Raw genomic sequence first — 17,984 nt, forward strand, 5'->3', positions numbered from 1 at the left:
GGTCAGTCTAATTACTGGAGTTTAAGTTTTCATTATATTCCATTGCTTTTAAATAGTGTTATCATTGTTTTCAATGTCAGATAAGGCTTGTTTAAATATTCTGTTCAAAATGGCATTAACCAAATTGAATTGCCTTACAATCTCCTTTTATTTTTTCCTTTTTCTTTTTCTTTTTTTTTTTTTTTTTTTTATTTTTCAGAGCCAGTAGATGAATACTTTGGAGAGAACTGTAAAACAATGGGATAATTTTCTCAGCAAGATTCTGTAGAATGATTTATATGAATCAATTTTCTGAGACATGTTAAAGCACAAGGGAAACAACTTTAGAATTTAGGAATTTAGGAGACTCCTTCATCCTGTTAGAGGCTGGTATGTGTGCTAGAAGACCATGAGAGTAAAAGGTGACCTTCTGGAGCTGTTGAATGTCCATGGAAGATTTGAAGACTGGGAATCAGTGAAGTCTTTTCACAGAGAATAGTGCAACAGGAAATGAAAAGGCAGCTGCCATTACAAAGTATAAGACAGGGGCTGAGAGGTGAAGAATCACCTGAAGGGTGAGAGTGGAAAGTTTGTGGGAGGAAATGACTACAGCTAATTTTTGGAAAAGCAAGGCTGGCTATACTCATGACAACTGAGATTATCTAAGCATCTAATTTAATCCACTTTCTCTGGGGTCTACCTTCTGCCTCTCTGGAGCTACAGCAGATGAATCCTGAAATATTCTGAAAAATGGAAAGAAGATGCTTCATGGATACTGAGAGGCATCAGTGAATATTCTTGGCTTCTCCTCTTCATTTTGGTTCTCAAATGATAAAATTCACTTGTGCTACCCTAATTTCTGCCTCAGAAGTTATTGGGGTCAAGTTGGCAATTCAAAGTGTTTATCATGTCCCTTGGATGGGAGACCTGTAGATGGGAAATGTTCCTTTCTGAATATGGCTTGTAGGTAAGATTTCTCAGAGAAAAACCAGAGAGATCAAAACCAGAGGTCTGAAAGAAAAGAAAAATGACTTTTATTTTGGTCAGGTTTTGACTAGAAGAGCTGCAGAACATTTCCACCCTTACCAGAAACACTTTAAAAAGTGAGCATGGACAGACAGATCTGAGATCAGAAAGACAGGCAGTATTTAATCCCAGAGGTGTTTCAACCAGGCTGATAGCATTATCCAGGAGGAGTAGGAGAAGAAGAATTGTCCAGATGTTATATTTTTGTATGACAATTCACACATAACTCATGCAGGGGAAAGCACATTTTTAATATTCAACTGCTACCTGCTGTAGCAGGAGGGCTCCCAAGATGACAAATACATTCTCAGTGAGATTACAGTACTGAATGTTAATGCTGGTGCTCAGAAATGAAGCAGTAGGCAGTTACTTTGAAGTAAGTTGGTGGATGAATTTACTGCATGCTAGCTGTTTTTCTCATTATCAGTGAAAGTTGGCTGAGCTACCCTGCACTTAGAGTGTCTCCTGGCACTGCAAAATGAAGGAGAGCAGCAGAGCTCAAGCTGTGCAGCTCTGAATGCCACACTCCTAACATATATAATGAGGTGTTAACCTCATTATGATCATGAAGTAGTAGTAGATATATATCAAAGATGTGTAGCAGAAGAATACTTTTAGATTATTCATGATCTGTTTACAGCTCTGCACTATTTTCTAAGATACAAATTTAAAAGCTGACAAAAAGTGCCCTACAGTATAGAGATCTAATTCTAAACTGGTATTTTATATATATATTAACAATAACTTCATATCAGATGATATCAATGTCTAAAAGCATACCCAAACTGAGCATCAAATATGACTATGCCTATATCCTTCACAATTTCTTTTTTCAAGGCTAACAATACCCCCTTATAATGATGGTAAATGCCTTCAAAGAGATAAAATGCTCATTCTTTGATGTGAAGCAAACCCTCTAAGTGATGAAACTCTGCAGTTGTGTGGAAACATGGAGATCAGAAACTGGTTTTAAAGGTGTGTGATAGTTTGGGTAGGATGAATTACATTGTAGGTGATTGATGTTTTTCAGCTATAAGAGATGAAGCACCACACTGCCAAGCTTTTTCTAGAGAAACCAAAGTATCTTATCTAGGAGTAAAGAATGCTTACCTCTTGGAATAATTGCCATTGATCACTGCTGGAAATTCGAAGCATTCTGAACTTTTGCCTCCTATTATTCAGTGTCTATTGGCAGAAAGATGCCATGCAAGAAAAAAAGGAGTTCTTCTTTCTATACCATACCTAAACCATGAAGCAATATCGTTTATCTCCTCCTTTTTGTGAAGTATTTCTGTGTTCTCTCCTTTGCACATTTGAGACTAACTACTTGGTTAGATGTAAGCTGGACTTACCTCCCATCAGTCCAAGGTGCTGAATGTCACAGTAAATCCACAGAAATGTCTCCTCACCAATTTGAATTTTCACCACAAACACCAGTAAAAAACCAGAAACTCCAATCAGGTAACAATAAAAAAATCTTTGCATTAGTGTTAGGAAAACCCCACCACATCTAGAAATTGACCTTTTACCACGTCTTCTCAAGGCAATTGCTTTTTGTGTAAAGAATCCAGGCCTTTGGGGTCACTGTCTAGGACGTCTCTTTAGCTGTAGAGTGATGGCAGCTGCTTTTGTAAGAAGGAAGGCAGACCTAAAACATATTTCCTTTTCAACTACTATTACTAGAAGTCCCTGAAGAGCACAGCTTGGGGCAGAGACAAAAACTGAGCCCACAGAGGTGAGCTGCAGGGACAGCTGTCTGTTCTGAAAATGATTATCTGTGTGATGATGACTTACTTGTATTATGTCAATTGTTTCCAAGTGGATACTTAAGTATTTCTGAAAAGAGACAATTTAATTTGGAGTTGTTGGCAGAAATGAAGTCAAGAAGTACATTTCCTTTACTTCCCTGCCACTTTCACAAGAGCAACTCTTGTCTGATCTTGGTGTTTCTGTGCTCAATCATATATCCTGTTAGACAAACTCTTAAATTATTTCTGTTTACCAGAATGATACTTTTACAAAATCATGTGTAATTATGTCTAGCTAATTCCTTATAAATACATATTAAATGCCAAAGAAATGTTCCACTTTAAATAATAAAGTACAGACTAAGAGAGTACAGGTGTAGTTCCCCAAAAAGGATGTGACGACAAAGCTGAGTATTGCATCCAAACCCTCTGCACTTAATGGAAAAATCAAACCTCTGGTCTATTCTACTGCAGAAATGAGCTGCAAGTTGCAGCCTACATGAAAATGTAGATACCTGTCACATTGTCTAATTTTCACTTTTTCGTCTTCATAGCTTATCATACAGATATCCTGGTTTTCCCTCTCGCCTTCTCTGTCAGCCATCAAAGCCTAAATACAACTAAAGAACAGATTAAAGAACTTCCTTGAAACATTAACCAACAATACCTTTCTATCGTCTTTTGTGAAATCCTGCATTTCTCTAGTGCTATTATTTTTGTTACTACACACTCATGTAAAATAGGATTTTTCATTTGTTGTGTCTTTCAGCTTTATTCCATACCTCAAATTTCACCTGGGTAAGAATTATATACTAAATGCCTTTACCTCCAGTTTTCCAAATTACTACAATTATTTTATATCAGTATTTTTCAAGCCAGTTGAAAACAAATGCATTTTTAAAAACAGTATTTCAAGGAAACAGAAAGCACCTCAAGTTAAAAGAAGGAAAGTTCTCCCTGATTGCAACTCAAACATTTTGCGGTTGTTCTGATATGACCCTCCTGCTTTACAGAAAATTTTCTGAGCAGTTACAAAGCAACATTTTATTAATCAGCCATATTGTTGTAACACCTATATTATTGTAATTCCTAGAGCAGAGAGAGGTGTTGCATTGTGGTAGGTGTTGTACAAGGGATCATTTCTGACGGGGAGCAGATGAACTCTCTATCACAGCAAGCACAGCTGGTGCAGAAATGGCTGCTTCTATGCAAATAACAGTAATAAAAATGGAAATAAGACAGACAGAAGACCAGTTTCCTAGTAAGATTGTTCCAGAGTGCTCTTCAAAAACCCATCTGTCTTTAAAAATAGGGCCTTGCATTCATTTTTGCTGACAAATAAGAATTGCATCGTATGGGAACAACAGGAACTGAATGCAAGCGGTGCCAGAATGGCAGTGAAATGGGAGGCTACTCCCATATTGCCCATTTGGAGAATGTAATTGCATATGGGCACAAATTGCAACTTGATCTATGTATCCAGATCTCCTGTTGGTTCTAATCCCTCTAGACCACTAAAATATGTCTAATCAGTATGAGGTGACAGCTAGAGGCTTTAAAGATACTGAATTCTATGTCTACTTTAGCTGCTGTACTTGGGTTACCCTTTTAACTGAGCTCTCCCCTCGTTCAACATGACTCTGAGAGCTGCATGGTAAAGTTCATCAACAGACATGGTCAGTTACACAATCATTTGACGTGAGGAAATCCATCTCTTTGCAGTGAAGTTCAATTTTTCTTTGGTAGAAAGAGTAAAAAGGGTTTTATTTTTTGTTTTCTTGTTTGTTTCTTTAGTAGTGATACATTTTTCTGCTTAATAAAATGCCTTATCTGCAAAGACAGTAACAAACAGAGAGGAAGGATGGAAAAAAAAAAAAAAAAAAGAAAGAAAGAATCGTATTCCCAAAGGGCTAATATAATGCCAAGCTATTAAAAAAAAAAAAATAAGTCAGACCATCAGATCCAGTCCAGCTGCCCAAATTAAATGCAGTAAGGTACCCAGATTCTAGAAACTGACCAAAATCAGACTGCATCATGTTTTGTACTATCAACAGAACTGACTTGAAAAGTACTAGAAAATAGTTCATGACTCTCCTGATAGCCAGTCATTTTAAAGGCTTTTCATTTCCCATTTCTCGGAAATTCTGCATGTTAAATTTTAAAAACAAAACAAATTGAAAAATGTATCTACAAAAAATCCCATTAGCTATTTGGTCAATTTCTTTACTACTTCCAAACACAGTGCAAAGGGTTCACAGATTAATGCCTTAACAACTTAACAAGGAAAAGTTTGCAATTTTCTGGATTAAGCTCTTCACTGAGTTCAAGCAACCATATCTCTGTATAAAGCACTTATAGGAAATAATATTAATTCCCCTTCATCTCTGAAAAGGGGAAAAAGTCCTCCTTTCAAACTGTAAATGTTGTGAAGAATTGCTTCATGAGGTGAGTAACCCTGGAAATTTATGTAAGAAGCCAGTAGCAGGAAAATTAAGCAAAGGAATGTAGGATGGTCTGAAAGTGAGGCCAAGGCAACTCTATTTTCCCTTGAGTTCCTCTGGGGAGCTGGCCAGGAAGCTGCTGCACTGGAAATAACCATGAAATCCATAAAAGAGATAGAAAATGTCCAGATGGGTGTTGCTGCAGGTGTTACAGACTCCAAAAGACCTCGCTGGTGGATGTTAGTGGGAGAGAATGGTGGTTTGCCAGAGGATGCTCTGGGATAAGAAGGCAGTCTGTACAGATAAAGACATTATACAAGGCACACAATAGCTTCACAGTGATTGATAATATTCAAAAGAACTTCAGTATCTCCTGGTAGAAGCAGTGGTCTCATGATGTCCTTGGATTGCCTTCATCTGACACCGAGAGGGTAATGAAACCTCACAAAGACAATCTTAAAAGGGTCTCTTTGCCCATACATTTTTTTCCCCCCATGCATTGTAGAAAATTATTTATTTGTGTGCCCATCAGGCTCTGTGACAGGGAGAACATAACCCCTCCTTTAGGTATAACTCCAGTATCACCATTTGTACTACATGTCCAGCAAGTGTCCTGCTACACACACATCATTATCCCAGGTATAAAATGAAATCTTACCTATAACTTTTCCTAGGAATAGTGCCTTTGGGGAATTGAACTGAATGTCAGATGTGGCTGGCAGGCTGTAACTTGTTGGAGGATAGTGATCAAGCTAGAGAAAGAGAAAAGAAATTATGAGTATTTTGAACTGATCTGCTTATTACAGTTTTGATCAGTCAGGTCTACTTCACAGAGTTTATGCCATCTCTTATAACTGTCTAATACACTCTACTTTCATTTTCATAAAGGGAAAAAATAGTAAATACCCTTCCTTCCATATCTGCCATCTCCACAGTTTCCAAGGCCTGGAGAATACTTATACTGAATATATTTTGTTCTGATTGCTGTAGAATCACATCAGTTTTTACTTATGTGCTCCTCAATTGCTAAATATAACAACTTTTTCTTTCCATAGAAGTAGATTTCCATTTGGGACCTATGTTGCTGCTAAAGCTAGATTTACATAGCTGGGAATTTGAGACTAATTCAGGTGTTGGGCATTTTTCTTCTCTGTCAGAAAAGTCATAAATTAATAAGGCATTCTTTTCTTCGCACTTCATGCTTATTACTTTCTTGTTGAGAATGTTGTTCAATCTGATTGTGATGATGCCTATTGAAACCTAAACAAATTCAAGAGTAATCAACTTAGCTAAATAGTTTAATCTATAGGAAATGCAAATTGTCCCCGTTATGGCAATCATGTTACATTAGCATATTTCCCCCTGTTTTTTAGCTATTTAACAGAAAAATGTGAAGAAAGAGAGTAATAAAATGAATTGCCTATGCTTAGTAATAGTGCTATTAACATAGTTTAATATAGCTCAGTAGAGTTTTGATTTCACATTTCAATAAAGGTAATTGGAATGAATTTTTATCTTTACTGTTGTTATTTATTTTCTCAGATTTACATGTTTATTACACAGGCTTAAAGAGGACAGAGCAGTAATAGTTTATTTTACTCTGGCCTTGCCTTGGCACAAAATAGGATAGAAACTAATATATGTGATTTAAGAGTTTGCAGGGTACAATAGACTGCAAAAGTAATTCTCAGGAAATGGCAACTTTATGGGGCATGCAATATTTTCATATATCTTTTTGCCATATTTCTAATTTCAAAATGTAGGTATTGTGGATTACTTTGTTTTAATGATACTGCAAATGCTCAGTTCAGTGGTTAAAAGTAAATGAATGACAGGTATCATAGAACTTAAGGGCTGAATCATCTGATACCCTGGAACACCGTGAGGTCAGGTAGTTGTAAAGCCTATGGTGTCATGAATCTGCAGAGGCAACCATCTCTAAAAACTATAACAGTTGGAGGAATCCTGTCTTTCTTATAATTCCTCATAAAACCCCAAGAAGAAAAGTGTATATACATAGTAGACAGGAAAAACAGTCTCTGCAGATTGCAAGAGAGGTTTAGTAAGTCTTAATGTTCAGAAATTATTTTTAATTTCTCATAACTAGTATTCACATTGATAATTTTGAGATAAATACATGGAAAAACATAGTTCCATCTTTTTACTCAAAAAATAAGGAGCTTCAGTTTGTTCAGAGTAATGTGAACAGTTTTTATTAGATTTTTAATAAAGAGCAGAAATGCATATTTTACTTGAAATTAGAGTTATATAAATTCAAATTGAAAAGAGTTATTTTGGAAAGAGTGTAGTCAAGTGAATACAAAGGGTTAAAATAGCAAACAGATCCCAACGTCAACCACCTCAGGCCCTACTAAATAGAGACTCCACTTGAGTACTTGCTATTGGTTTTCCTGAAGGAAGGGAAATGTCCCACATTGCAAGTGTCAGGCCCATTTTCAATGGGAGCTGTAGGCATATCAGGTGAAAAAAATTATCTTGTTATTTCAGGACAAAAATAGAAATGGCTTAGATCTATTTACCCTTAAGGTTATTAAATGAAAAGTGTAGACTTTAGAGAGGTGCATCAGGTAAAGACTGGTGAAAACTAATCCACAAAACACTGATTCTCCATCCTCTCATAAGAGGTTAACCTCATGTAACTACTTTGCCTGCAGTGGAATTGCATCCAATACATATACAGGATTAATTTTCTAGGTTTTCCTTTTATTAATATGACTTAAAATATGATGAAGTAGTGCTGATAAAATGATTGGGTATGCTACTACTTACATTGGTATCTGTCAGTATCATCAAAATTTGGGTTCTTTCTTTTTCAGAATCAGTCTGGAGCAATTTAAAAATATTTCTTTTTATCGTGATCTGGACTCTAGGCAGTGCTGTTGATCAGATCACCATTAATCAGATAAAATATGAATAAATTAATTAAATATCAATCTATGTCTATAATCAACATATCAATGTATGTTGGATGTCCTAAAGCAGTAGCCATGTACCCAATGTCAGACTAACAAATTATTAGTGACAAGTAATACAAAAGTCATCCCTGCCAAATGTACAGGCTACCTCTACCTATGTACATGTGTTGTGTCTGTAGAATATCTATTAAAATAAAAAGTTAATTTAAATTATGAACCACTGTTAACACTTACATGAACAATTACAGAATATAAAATCCTGCCAGCTATGGCGTGATAAGACTCCCTTTGTGTCCAGGTAGTGCTCAGGATTTGGAAAGGCCCTCTCTTTCCTCATCTTGGAACAGGTTAGCTAGTAGTAACCTTGGCCAGATTTAAAAAAAAAAAAAAAAAAAAAAAACAACAAAAAAAAACCCCGAAGTCCTTTCAGTGACCACACCTTCCCTTGAGAGTTCAGCACAGCAGAGCATTCCATCCCGGTACAGAGGCAAAAGGCATTGCAACAATAAGAGTAATGATGTGTTACATTGCAGGCTCTAACAGCAACAGACACTTGAGTGCTGAGGTTTACTCATTTAAACAGATCTCTTGTACTGAATAAAAAAACCTGAATCTAGCCACTCTGGTATATTTTTCACATCTCATTGAAGTCAAGGAAAGATATCCCAATGGGTTCAGCTGTGGATTGTTTTAATGACTATCTGAAGTTTTGGGTTGTTCTGATTCCTAGCTAAAATAAATCTCTGTTTAAAAGCTGTTGATACCAATTTTTTGGGGCAAACATTTCTGATCAGTGATAGAGCCAGCTCCTGCTCCGCTGTCAGCGCTGGCATTTCTTGTCAGGGGACACCTGCATTGCTTTCCACAGCTTTGAGCAATGCCTTTCTTTAATCCTGGCACCTGGAATGAAATGATACACCACAAGACAGTGGGTCTAGGGCACAGTGGCTGCAAGAACGGGGAGATTTCTGTCCACTTGTTTTTATTGCATGTCTTTGTACTAAACTAGAATTACCTAATAAAAGAAACTTTTTTTTTTTTTTTTTTTTTTTTTTTTTTTTTTTTTTAAAAAAAAAAACCAACAACTCAGCCTAGGGTTTTTTTAGAGGTCTGTGAGTTAAAGCACCATGCTGAATTCTTTCTAAAGCTGCATGCGACTGCCATCCAGTGGGGGCTCCAGTGTAAGCAGCTGCAACGGAGCAGCCTGCAGTCTTTGCATGAAATACTAGCCTACCAATCTAATAGAAAACACATACTAAAAAAGGAATTACTAGTGTCAAATAATATTTGAATGATAATTTGATTTCCTTATTTAATGAAAATTAGATTGAACCTCTGTATATACACAGATGTTGATGTCATGATTTTGTATTAAATTACTGTTTTAAAATTATATTTAAGATTTTTCATTACAGACACTTTTCTTGAAAAACTCAGTAATTTTATTTGAGCTTCATATAAACATACAGTGTGGCTTTGAGTGTAACATAGATGAAAATAGGTGGCAGTTTCTGAGGAACTCGCATTTTCAGCTCTCAAGTCACGTCATGCCAAGGCAGACTGCCTTTTTCTGAAGTTGTCTGGATTTAAGCAGAAGTTCAATAAAATGCTATTTCTTTTAAATTACTGTTTACGTAGATAATAAAACTAATCTTGATGGGAGTTCTGAGATTAACAGAGATATCAATCTAAGGACAAGCACAATGTCTGCATCACCTTAGTAGTCTTGGGAAAAAAAAAGGGATAAACACAAACACATACCTTATATTCACCTTGTGTATATACTTACATCTGAATCATTGTCAACCCAGCCTGTGTACTGCTGTAAAGTTAAGGTTTTTCTTTATCCTGGACAAATTTTATATAAAAATTGTCAAAATCAGATGGAATAATAATGCTGTAAGGCTTAATCTCACACCATCTGATGTCAATACAGCTCTGCTGTTGACTTCAGCAATAGCAGGATAAAGAAGGGGGTGTTCCCATCATGATCAGTGTAGTGTTTATCTTCTGCATGATTATGATGGATGATTTATCACTTGTGTTACCGACTTCTCTGGTCCTGAACAAAGGCTTTTTGTGTTAAGTCCTATAATAATACATAATAATAATAAAGGGTTCCTACTCAAAAATGCCTACAACAAAGCTAGAACAGACTAGGCATGTGACCCCAAGAAAATAACGAGGTGGTATGCAGGTGTTCAGATGGAGCTCCTCACAAGTATGATAGCAGTATATGAGAAAGAAAAAAGTTGATTGTGAAAATCAAATGGGAGGTATTATGACATTCTTTTTATTGGTGTAATATAGATGGTTATTCACCTGCTAAAAGGTTAGGAAAAAACTTAACAAACAATTTTTTTAATATGGTGATATTGGATTTTTTTTCCTCTAGTACAAGAGGAGAGGAGCAGATTGGAGCGGTAGCTGTGTAATTGCTTCGGCTGATCATGGCCACCCTTACTGCAATTGAGCTCCTTCCTCAGTGTGGCACTGGTGCTCCGCTGATCTGATTCTGATAGGTCAGGTCCTTGACCCAGGTTAGTTCAGATCAGATCTGAGCCAGAGCAAGGACAAGCCATGGACTGTAAATGAGGAGTGGATCCAGAGAAACAGGCAGGACCATAAACCCTTCATTTTTTACTGCCTTGGACTGTCCTCCAGTCCAAGGCAGTACTCACTGCCTTGCAGTGAGTACTCACTCACTGCAGTGCAGCCTGCAGCCTCACTGTACTCATCTGGAACACAGAAGGAGGCACATACTTCACTGGTGTGATATAAGGCAAACTAAAGGCTGGCATTGTGCTTTGAGCTCTGCAGATGAAATTTCTATAGAGGTATAGTAAATGCTCTTTTAGGAACCACTCCTAAAAATCTGTTTTGCTAGTGTAATGCACTGATTTAACTTTTAGCATTTTTTTTTTTTTTCTTAAATAAAGGTCAATTACAGTATTTTATGATAAAGTCTCTTTTTTTTTTTTCCAGGCATTTATATTAAAAATGTGATAAATGTGATACAGACATGGGAAAAACATACATAGCAGGAAGTTTTTCTGGTTCAGAACTTGAATCCTTTATGTGCAGAAAGCTTGCATATACGCCTGAAAGCTGCTGTTGCTCTGCTAAATAATGTCAGGGATAATTTGCCTCCCTCTGAAAAACTACAACATTTTGGATAAAATTTAAATGGAAGTGTAGAAACAGAACTCAAAATGTAACAGAAGCACTGATAAATGTTTGCACACTATTTAGTTTGGCTGTCTTCAATTAAAACAATTCTCTGGTGCTTCTTTCACATATCTGTTGACTTTTTATTGCTCTCTTTAGTAGATGAATTACAATAAATGTTAACAGAAGCAATAGCAAGTCATATAATGCCACGTCATTAAAATTAAAGAGACCTACCTCAGGTACCTAAAGATGACTTTCACAGGACATTAATTTATCCAATGTGTACTTCCATACAATGGTAATCATCTATTTCATGGTAGGTTTTGACTTTTTTAGCTTTGTCTTGGACTCTGGGATTACTTAGTGATTTTTTGTTCTTTCCTAGTTTCTTTAATTCCAATAAAATTATATAAAACCAGCAATCACAAAGGCCAAGGAAGATACACACATACACTCTCATCCCTGAAAATACATTATAGAAGAAGGAAATAGTTTCAGCATAGCCAATATAAGTAGCACATATGTGAGGTGAATAAGCCTGCTGATACACCCTGCAGACCTTTGCTCTGCTCTGATATGCAGACTCAGGAAATACCAGACTGCACCATTCTACTTCTGACCTGAATGGCCTTAGCTTTATTTCCAAGGAAAACGGAGGTGTAGGTGAGGAAGACAGTTCAGTTCTGGGTCTTACTATGATATGTGGCCTAGACATGGGCAAAGTCTGGGACAAGGCAGCTGAAACATGACTGAATCCAGCAACACATGCTCTGCTAAAAGGATATGAGAAGGATGGATGTGTAAAGGAGTTTCTCTCCTATGAAGGGGTTTTACAAAGCAGAAAGTAAAGAGGAATATTCTTCCAAAAGCCCTCTAAGTTTGAAACTATCTCAGCAGATGCAGAGAGGGTGAAACTCTTTAAAAGATATATTCTTCGTCATCTGCCTCTGCCTTTCTGCAGCAGCTTCAGGGACACTACAGAGAGCAATGCTGTCCCCACATGGGGATGTATGGATGATGTTTTCCCCACTGTTTTTCCAATAAGAGAGAGATATGATGCCATGTCCTGATGTTCAGGGTGAGGATATTCCACCCACTTGTTTGTTGATGAGTGAAAGGATTTCTGGTTTTTGAAAACTTTTTGTCTGTCTTTCATCAAGCTGGGATTCAATGGAGATCCGCTGCCTTACCTTGGCAAATGCCACTAACCAACTCTATCACTCACAAAAGGGGGGGAGAAGTTGTTAATTTTTGAGGTTCCTGTCTACATATAATTTCTCTCATTAACTGAAATATTGTGTGTCATGCTGTAAAATAAAGAGATTAATTAAAGAGAGTAATTTCAGTGACAGTTTAAATCAACAAAACTGCTTGGAGCTCAAGGTCATCCTGTGAGCACAAAAGAACAAGTAAAAAAATTAATAATCAGTGAATTATTTGATAATTTCTGATTCTGGTACACACAATTTAAATTCTGTTCTGCTGTTTCTTGCTGTTGTTTACAGACACTTTTCAGTATTGAACACCTGGTCATTTGCAACATCTGTAACATCCTTATAGTTGGGGGAACTTGAATTATGAAAAGATCAGGGTCTGTAATTGTTTATATTTTGGAAACCAGATGTTGCTTAGGTTTATAGGCATGATATACTATGTCAATAAAAGCTTTGTTTTATTTTCAGAAGTTTATTGATATCTATTGATAGCTTCTTAGGCTGCTTTGTCACCGATTTGTGGAAAAAAACCCCTATATTTCCAGATCTGAGTAAAATCACTTCTTTGTGACTTCTGATTGAAAAAAGAACTTAGCAGTTATAGGTTATCTAAGTGCTAATGCATTAAACATGTAGATCTAATGTATGGCTCTGCTCTAGAAAATGGTCTGAATTTGCCTTTCTGAAGCACTAGCATTTTGAGTAATACATTGCCACTATAGAAGGGCAATACATAGTGAAAAGGATGTATCCCCAGGGATTTTAAATAATTCATTTCAGCAGGAAGGCCTTTACTATTGATAGAACAAATGATTTTTTTTCCCTTTAAGCAAAACATGTTTGGAAATTCATCGATTATTCTTTTAATACAATAGAATTACTGGGTATTAGGAAACAAAGCAAAGGGTTAACTGTTGCATTGATGTTGACTATGGTTTACATGTTTTACCTGTGATTAAAGTCCTGGATACTTAACACATGTTTTATTCATGTCAGTAGCTATGGAATTTGTAAATACTGTCTGACTGGTTCCTTTCAAATCACGAGCACTACTTCCCCATTCCCTACCAGTTAAATGTTAGCTAAACCAGCCTTCAGGTTAATCTGGTGTCCAGACAATTTACAGCACTACCCAAAGGATGCTGAGGCAGCATAATACCCAGAAAATGAAGGAAATAAATAAAGATGGTATTTCTACATCATTTTGATGGCATAACAACCATTACAATTTCTAATTCTAGGGTAAATGTTTTCAAAATGTGATTCAAAAGGGAGAGTTTTCAGAGAAGAGTTAAAAAATTGTTTTAAGTCTCAAAAACTATAGATGGATGAGCGTATACTAAAATAGATCAGTTTATTTAGCATCTTGCAGACAAGATGAAAAGATGTTTTAATCAGCATCTCTAAGAAAGTGTGAAGGGGAGTGATGCCTGACATTAAACATTTCTTTCATCTATCAAGCATAGACACAAAGATCCCAAAGTTAAATGTTTAATTCAAACTGTAAATTAGGTGCAAATTCTTTACAAGAATGGAACTTAGTACCATAAGACATAGCCAAAGGATAGGGTATGTTTTCTATCATTTGAAGTCTCTAAAGCTAGATAAAATGTCTTTCTACAAAATTTGTTTTACTGCTATCATTATTTTTGGGTTAGCTGCAGAAAACAATTTCGTGATTTTTTATGGTCTCTCTTAAGCAAGATCTCAAACAGTGATAATTTTTTGTTGAGGCTTCAAAATAGATGAAATATGATAGTTGTGATTCTACGGCAACAATAATGATGGGAGATGAAATTATAGCCTCACTGAAGTCCATGAGAAAGTTCCCACTTGCTTTAATGAGAACAAAATTTAATCTACAATTATAAAATCTTTGATATATTAATTGCATTTAAGATGGGGATTATATGCAGACTGCTTTGCTCCACTTCACCCATTTTATTTTATTGCTATTATGTTTACTGTTTTATTTTGTAATTCAGATTTGTTTTGAATAAACTTTGTATGATTTACATTTTTAAGCCATCTAGGATTTTACAATTGTTATCTCTTTTCAAGTAGTGCAGAGCTCGAAATGGAAATGGACTTGTAAAAATTCTGTTTCTTTTTGATTTCATTTGGGTAAGGGTCAAATATTTAATTAATCATTTTTCACAGAGATGGGTGCATACTCTTACTTGCCTCTGGTGAAGTTGGAAAATGGAGATTTTTACAAATACATTTCTGTATTGTTCACAGTCTCAGCTGAGTTCAGGTCAAGATTTCATAATTTACTTCATAAATAAAAGCTTCATAATTTAGTTGATTTTGAGCAGAGTCAGAAATTAACATTGAGATTATATGGTGTTGTTGTGCACAGCTCCTCCACAACAGTTTGACACATTGTCCAGGCCTGAAAGAGAGAACTGTCAGCCATCTTTCTGTGTGGCCTTCTGAGAAGATGAGCAGCTGATAACTGTCCTGAAAACATACTGAGAGTTTAGGACAGAGTTTCTTCAGTCCTTAAGAAGTTGCTCTGGTTTAATCCTTTTCAGGAACAAAGAAGGTGTTATAAACTGTGACTCATAATCCATTACCAGAAATGGCTTTAAAGCAGGGATGGAGATCTGGACACCTGTTGAGAATGTATATGTGAGGAAGCTGACAGGCCCAGTCTGAGTCCTGCTGACTATCAGCTTTATTCTACTAACAATCAAAGCATATAGTACATTTTTTTCTCTTTCTTTTTTTTTTTTTTTTTTTTTTTTTTTTTCTTCCTTTATATTTTTTCTTTCTAGCAGGCTGATCTACCTTTGTGCAACAGAACATAAAAGTCTCTGATCCAGATTCCATCCCGATTTTACTCTAAGGGCACACAAAGAAGCAGAAGGCATGAATCTTGAACTCAGGATGCAACTATCACAGTTCTTTAAGGTACAATTTAAAGCCTGCTGGAGGCAATGGAAGGCCTTTCATTTACTTCAATGGGCTTTGGATCAGAACCTCTGCTAGGGAGCTTTTGTCCTTGGCTTTCTTCAAAGAAGATTTTACTGATGTATGAATAGTGTTAATCACCCATGAACACTTGGTAAAGAGTGAGCTGGTTTTTATGACATGTAAAATACCCCGCTGAAGCATGAAATCTTCTAATGAAGTCAAACAAAGTAAAACTTGCCCTCCATAACCTAAAGCTCAGCTCTTGAAATGTCATTTATCGGAATAATTAATTTCTTATCTGTCAGTCTGGGCTTTTTCTTGCCACAGAAATGGGGCCTTGGAGGTGTGCCATGGTTACTAGTATCTGATATTTTACTAGAGGGGAGGGATAGGAATTACTACTATCAAATGTTAATTTTGTCTCTCTCATGGAAATGAGAAAATAAGCCCACATTCATCCCTGAATTTATGTAATTTGCTTTTTCTGACATGTAAATTGACTGTATATCCTTAATCTTATCTTTGAGAAACCACTGGCAACACAATTGAGAGCTTGTTATTTAATGTAGAACTATTGATTTGTCTGCAGTCAGTGAATGTATAAAACTGAAATATAAAAATTATTTGACAGAGCCTTTGCTACTACCTTCAGTCTTGACTGCCATGGTATGTTAGGAATAGGGATACAATTATAACAAAAGCAATTCACTCTAAATATTTGTTCTTGAATTTATTTTGTTATCTTATGGACATATAGTATTGTGGATATGTTGATTTCAAATCCGAATTCTGATTTTATGTAAGTAATCAATGGCCTCCTGTCTGCCAGCATGAGGTTAAGTCTCATAGAGTTCACTAATGAGTCTTTATTATATTTATATGTAAGTGAAACTCTTGAGAATCATGATAAAACTCTGATTCACACAGCTCATATGGTACCAATTTATTGCCTGGCTTCAGATTTTTTAAATCTCTCTGTCACTACAGGGTTATTACAGTAAGTTAGAAAGACAGATACTCTAAGTATGAACTTGCTGTTAAGATCTCAAAAATACTGAGTGCTCTTGAATTGAAGCTTTGATGACAAATAAATCCTTCTTGTGGCACTTTTATGCCCTGTAGAGATGTGGAAGTGTGAGCAACAGCACCTGGCAAGCAAGCTGTCTTCTTTAAAAGCCAGTAAACCAGCTGCTCATCAGGTTGGAGAAGGATTTAGCAGGAAATAAAAGTCTACTCAAATGTTCATAGCTCAGATCTGCAAGAGAAAACTCATACTTTATGATTTGTCCTCTGCATACTGAGAAAAACTGTATTTATATCTTTTGTATTTTCAAACTGTGAGGAGTTAATTTTTGAACAGGAGTAATTCTCAAGTGAACAATCTACTTAGCAGATTCATTTCTGTCCATATAATTTCTCTCACTTACAGAAGGTAAACAGATAAGTAATTTAAAAAAAAGTTATGGAGGACAAACAAAATTTGGTAGAAATAGTCTCTTTCAGGATACAGTAGGAATAGGATTTCTGGATTTGCTTTGTATGGGACCCTTCTTTCCCTATTCTTGCATGTGCATCAAACAGATTATCTCATGTTATAAGTCTCAAATGAATCTGCTTTCTGGCTACATAAATCAGTTTTAAGCACATTGAATAGATTAAAAATTTTTTACCCCAGCAGAAGCAGCACTAACCAAAATGCTTCTGACTCTTCAAAGTTCTAGACAGGCAGTGGTCTCATAAAACACTGGGAAAGAATTGTTGGGTATCAAGTCTGGGTGAGCTGATGCAAGGCTGTGTACATAATTTCCAACTGAGCAAGGTATCTCATCTGATCCTTTGGAATGTAATTTATTTAGTTTTACAACTACCTGAATCAGCCAGCTAAGACTCCATGCCATACTTCCCCAAAATAAAAGCACTTAACACCAAACTATAGGTCTTCCTTTATTTCCATCTAACTGTAGGAGAAATAAATGCAACAGCATGCAAGACAGGCACATATATGTCCCTCCCAACCTCCAAAAGCCTGAAAAGGGTTTGGATGTACCACCTGTATATTTTTTTAGGTTGTTTGGAATTTTTTAGGTTGCTTGTTATTGTGAATAATTTTGTGACAATTCTACTTCAATGCATTCAGTGTTATTCTGGGTGTTGTGAGTCTCAGTCAAATGACATTGCAATGCACTGAAAAGTTTCCTTTTGATACCTTGAAACAATAATTGTCAGGGATTTATTTTAATATTCAGGTAGATAATACTGTGATGACTACCATCCTTCACCTTTTGGCTTGGTTCCCAAGGAAACGTCCCTGTTTTATATTTCATTTGTTATTGGTTTTGGTTTGCTTCTTCTGAACTAACAAATCCAGATTAATGTCTCCCATCCACCTGATTCTCCTGCCAGCAAAACTGTTCTTACACCCTGCTCATAATGTCCATGTTTGCAGATGTGACAACCAGGGAATGGAAAGAGACTTCTGTGGTGACCACAGAGAGGAGGTTGCCTGGAAACACTGACTGCTTCTTGCAGCACTCCTCTCAGTTATAAATA

The 17,984-nt window shown here is 36.1% G+C and overlaps 1 protein-coding gene across 1 annotated transcript in view; it reads right to left on the reverse strand.

The window, feature by feature from the left end:
• CNTNAP2 (contactin associated protein 2) overlaps nt 1-17,984 on the reverse strand; it is a 1,037,491-nt gene that overhangs the window by 54,110 nt on the left and 965,397 nt on the right. Inside the window, exon 21 of the mRNA XM_053940221.1 lies at nt 5,853-5,946. Within this exon, the coding sequence (XP_053796196.1) occupies nt 5,853-5,946 (94 nt within the window). The remainder of the gene's footprint in view (nt 1-5,852; nt 5,947-17,984) is intronic.

Source organism: Vidua chalybeata, chromosome 1, assembly GCF_026979565.1.
Source record: "Vidua chalybeata isolate OUT-0048 chromosome 1, bVidCha1 merged haplotype, whole genome shotgun sequence".
Taxonomy (NCBI): Eukaryota; Metazoa; Chordata; class Aves; order Passeriformes; family Viduidae; genus Vidua; species Vidua chalybeata.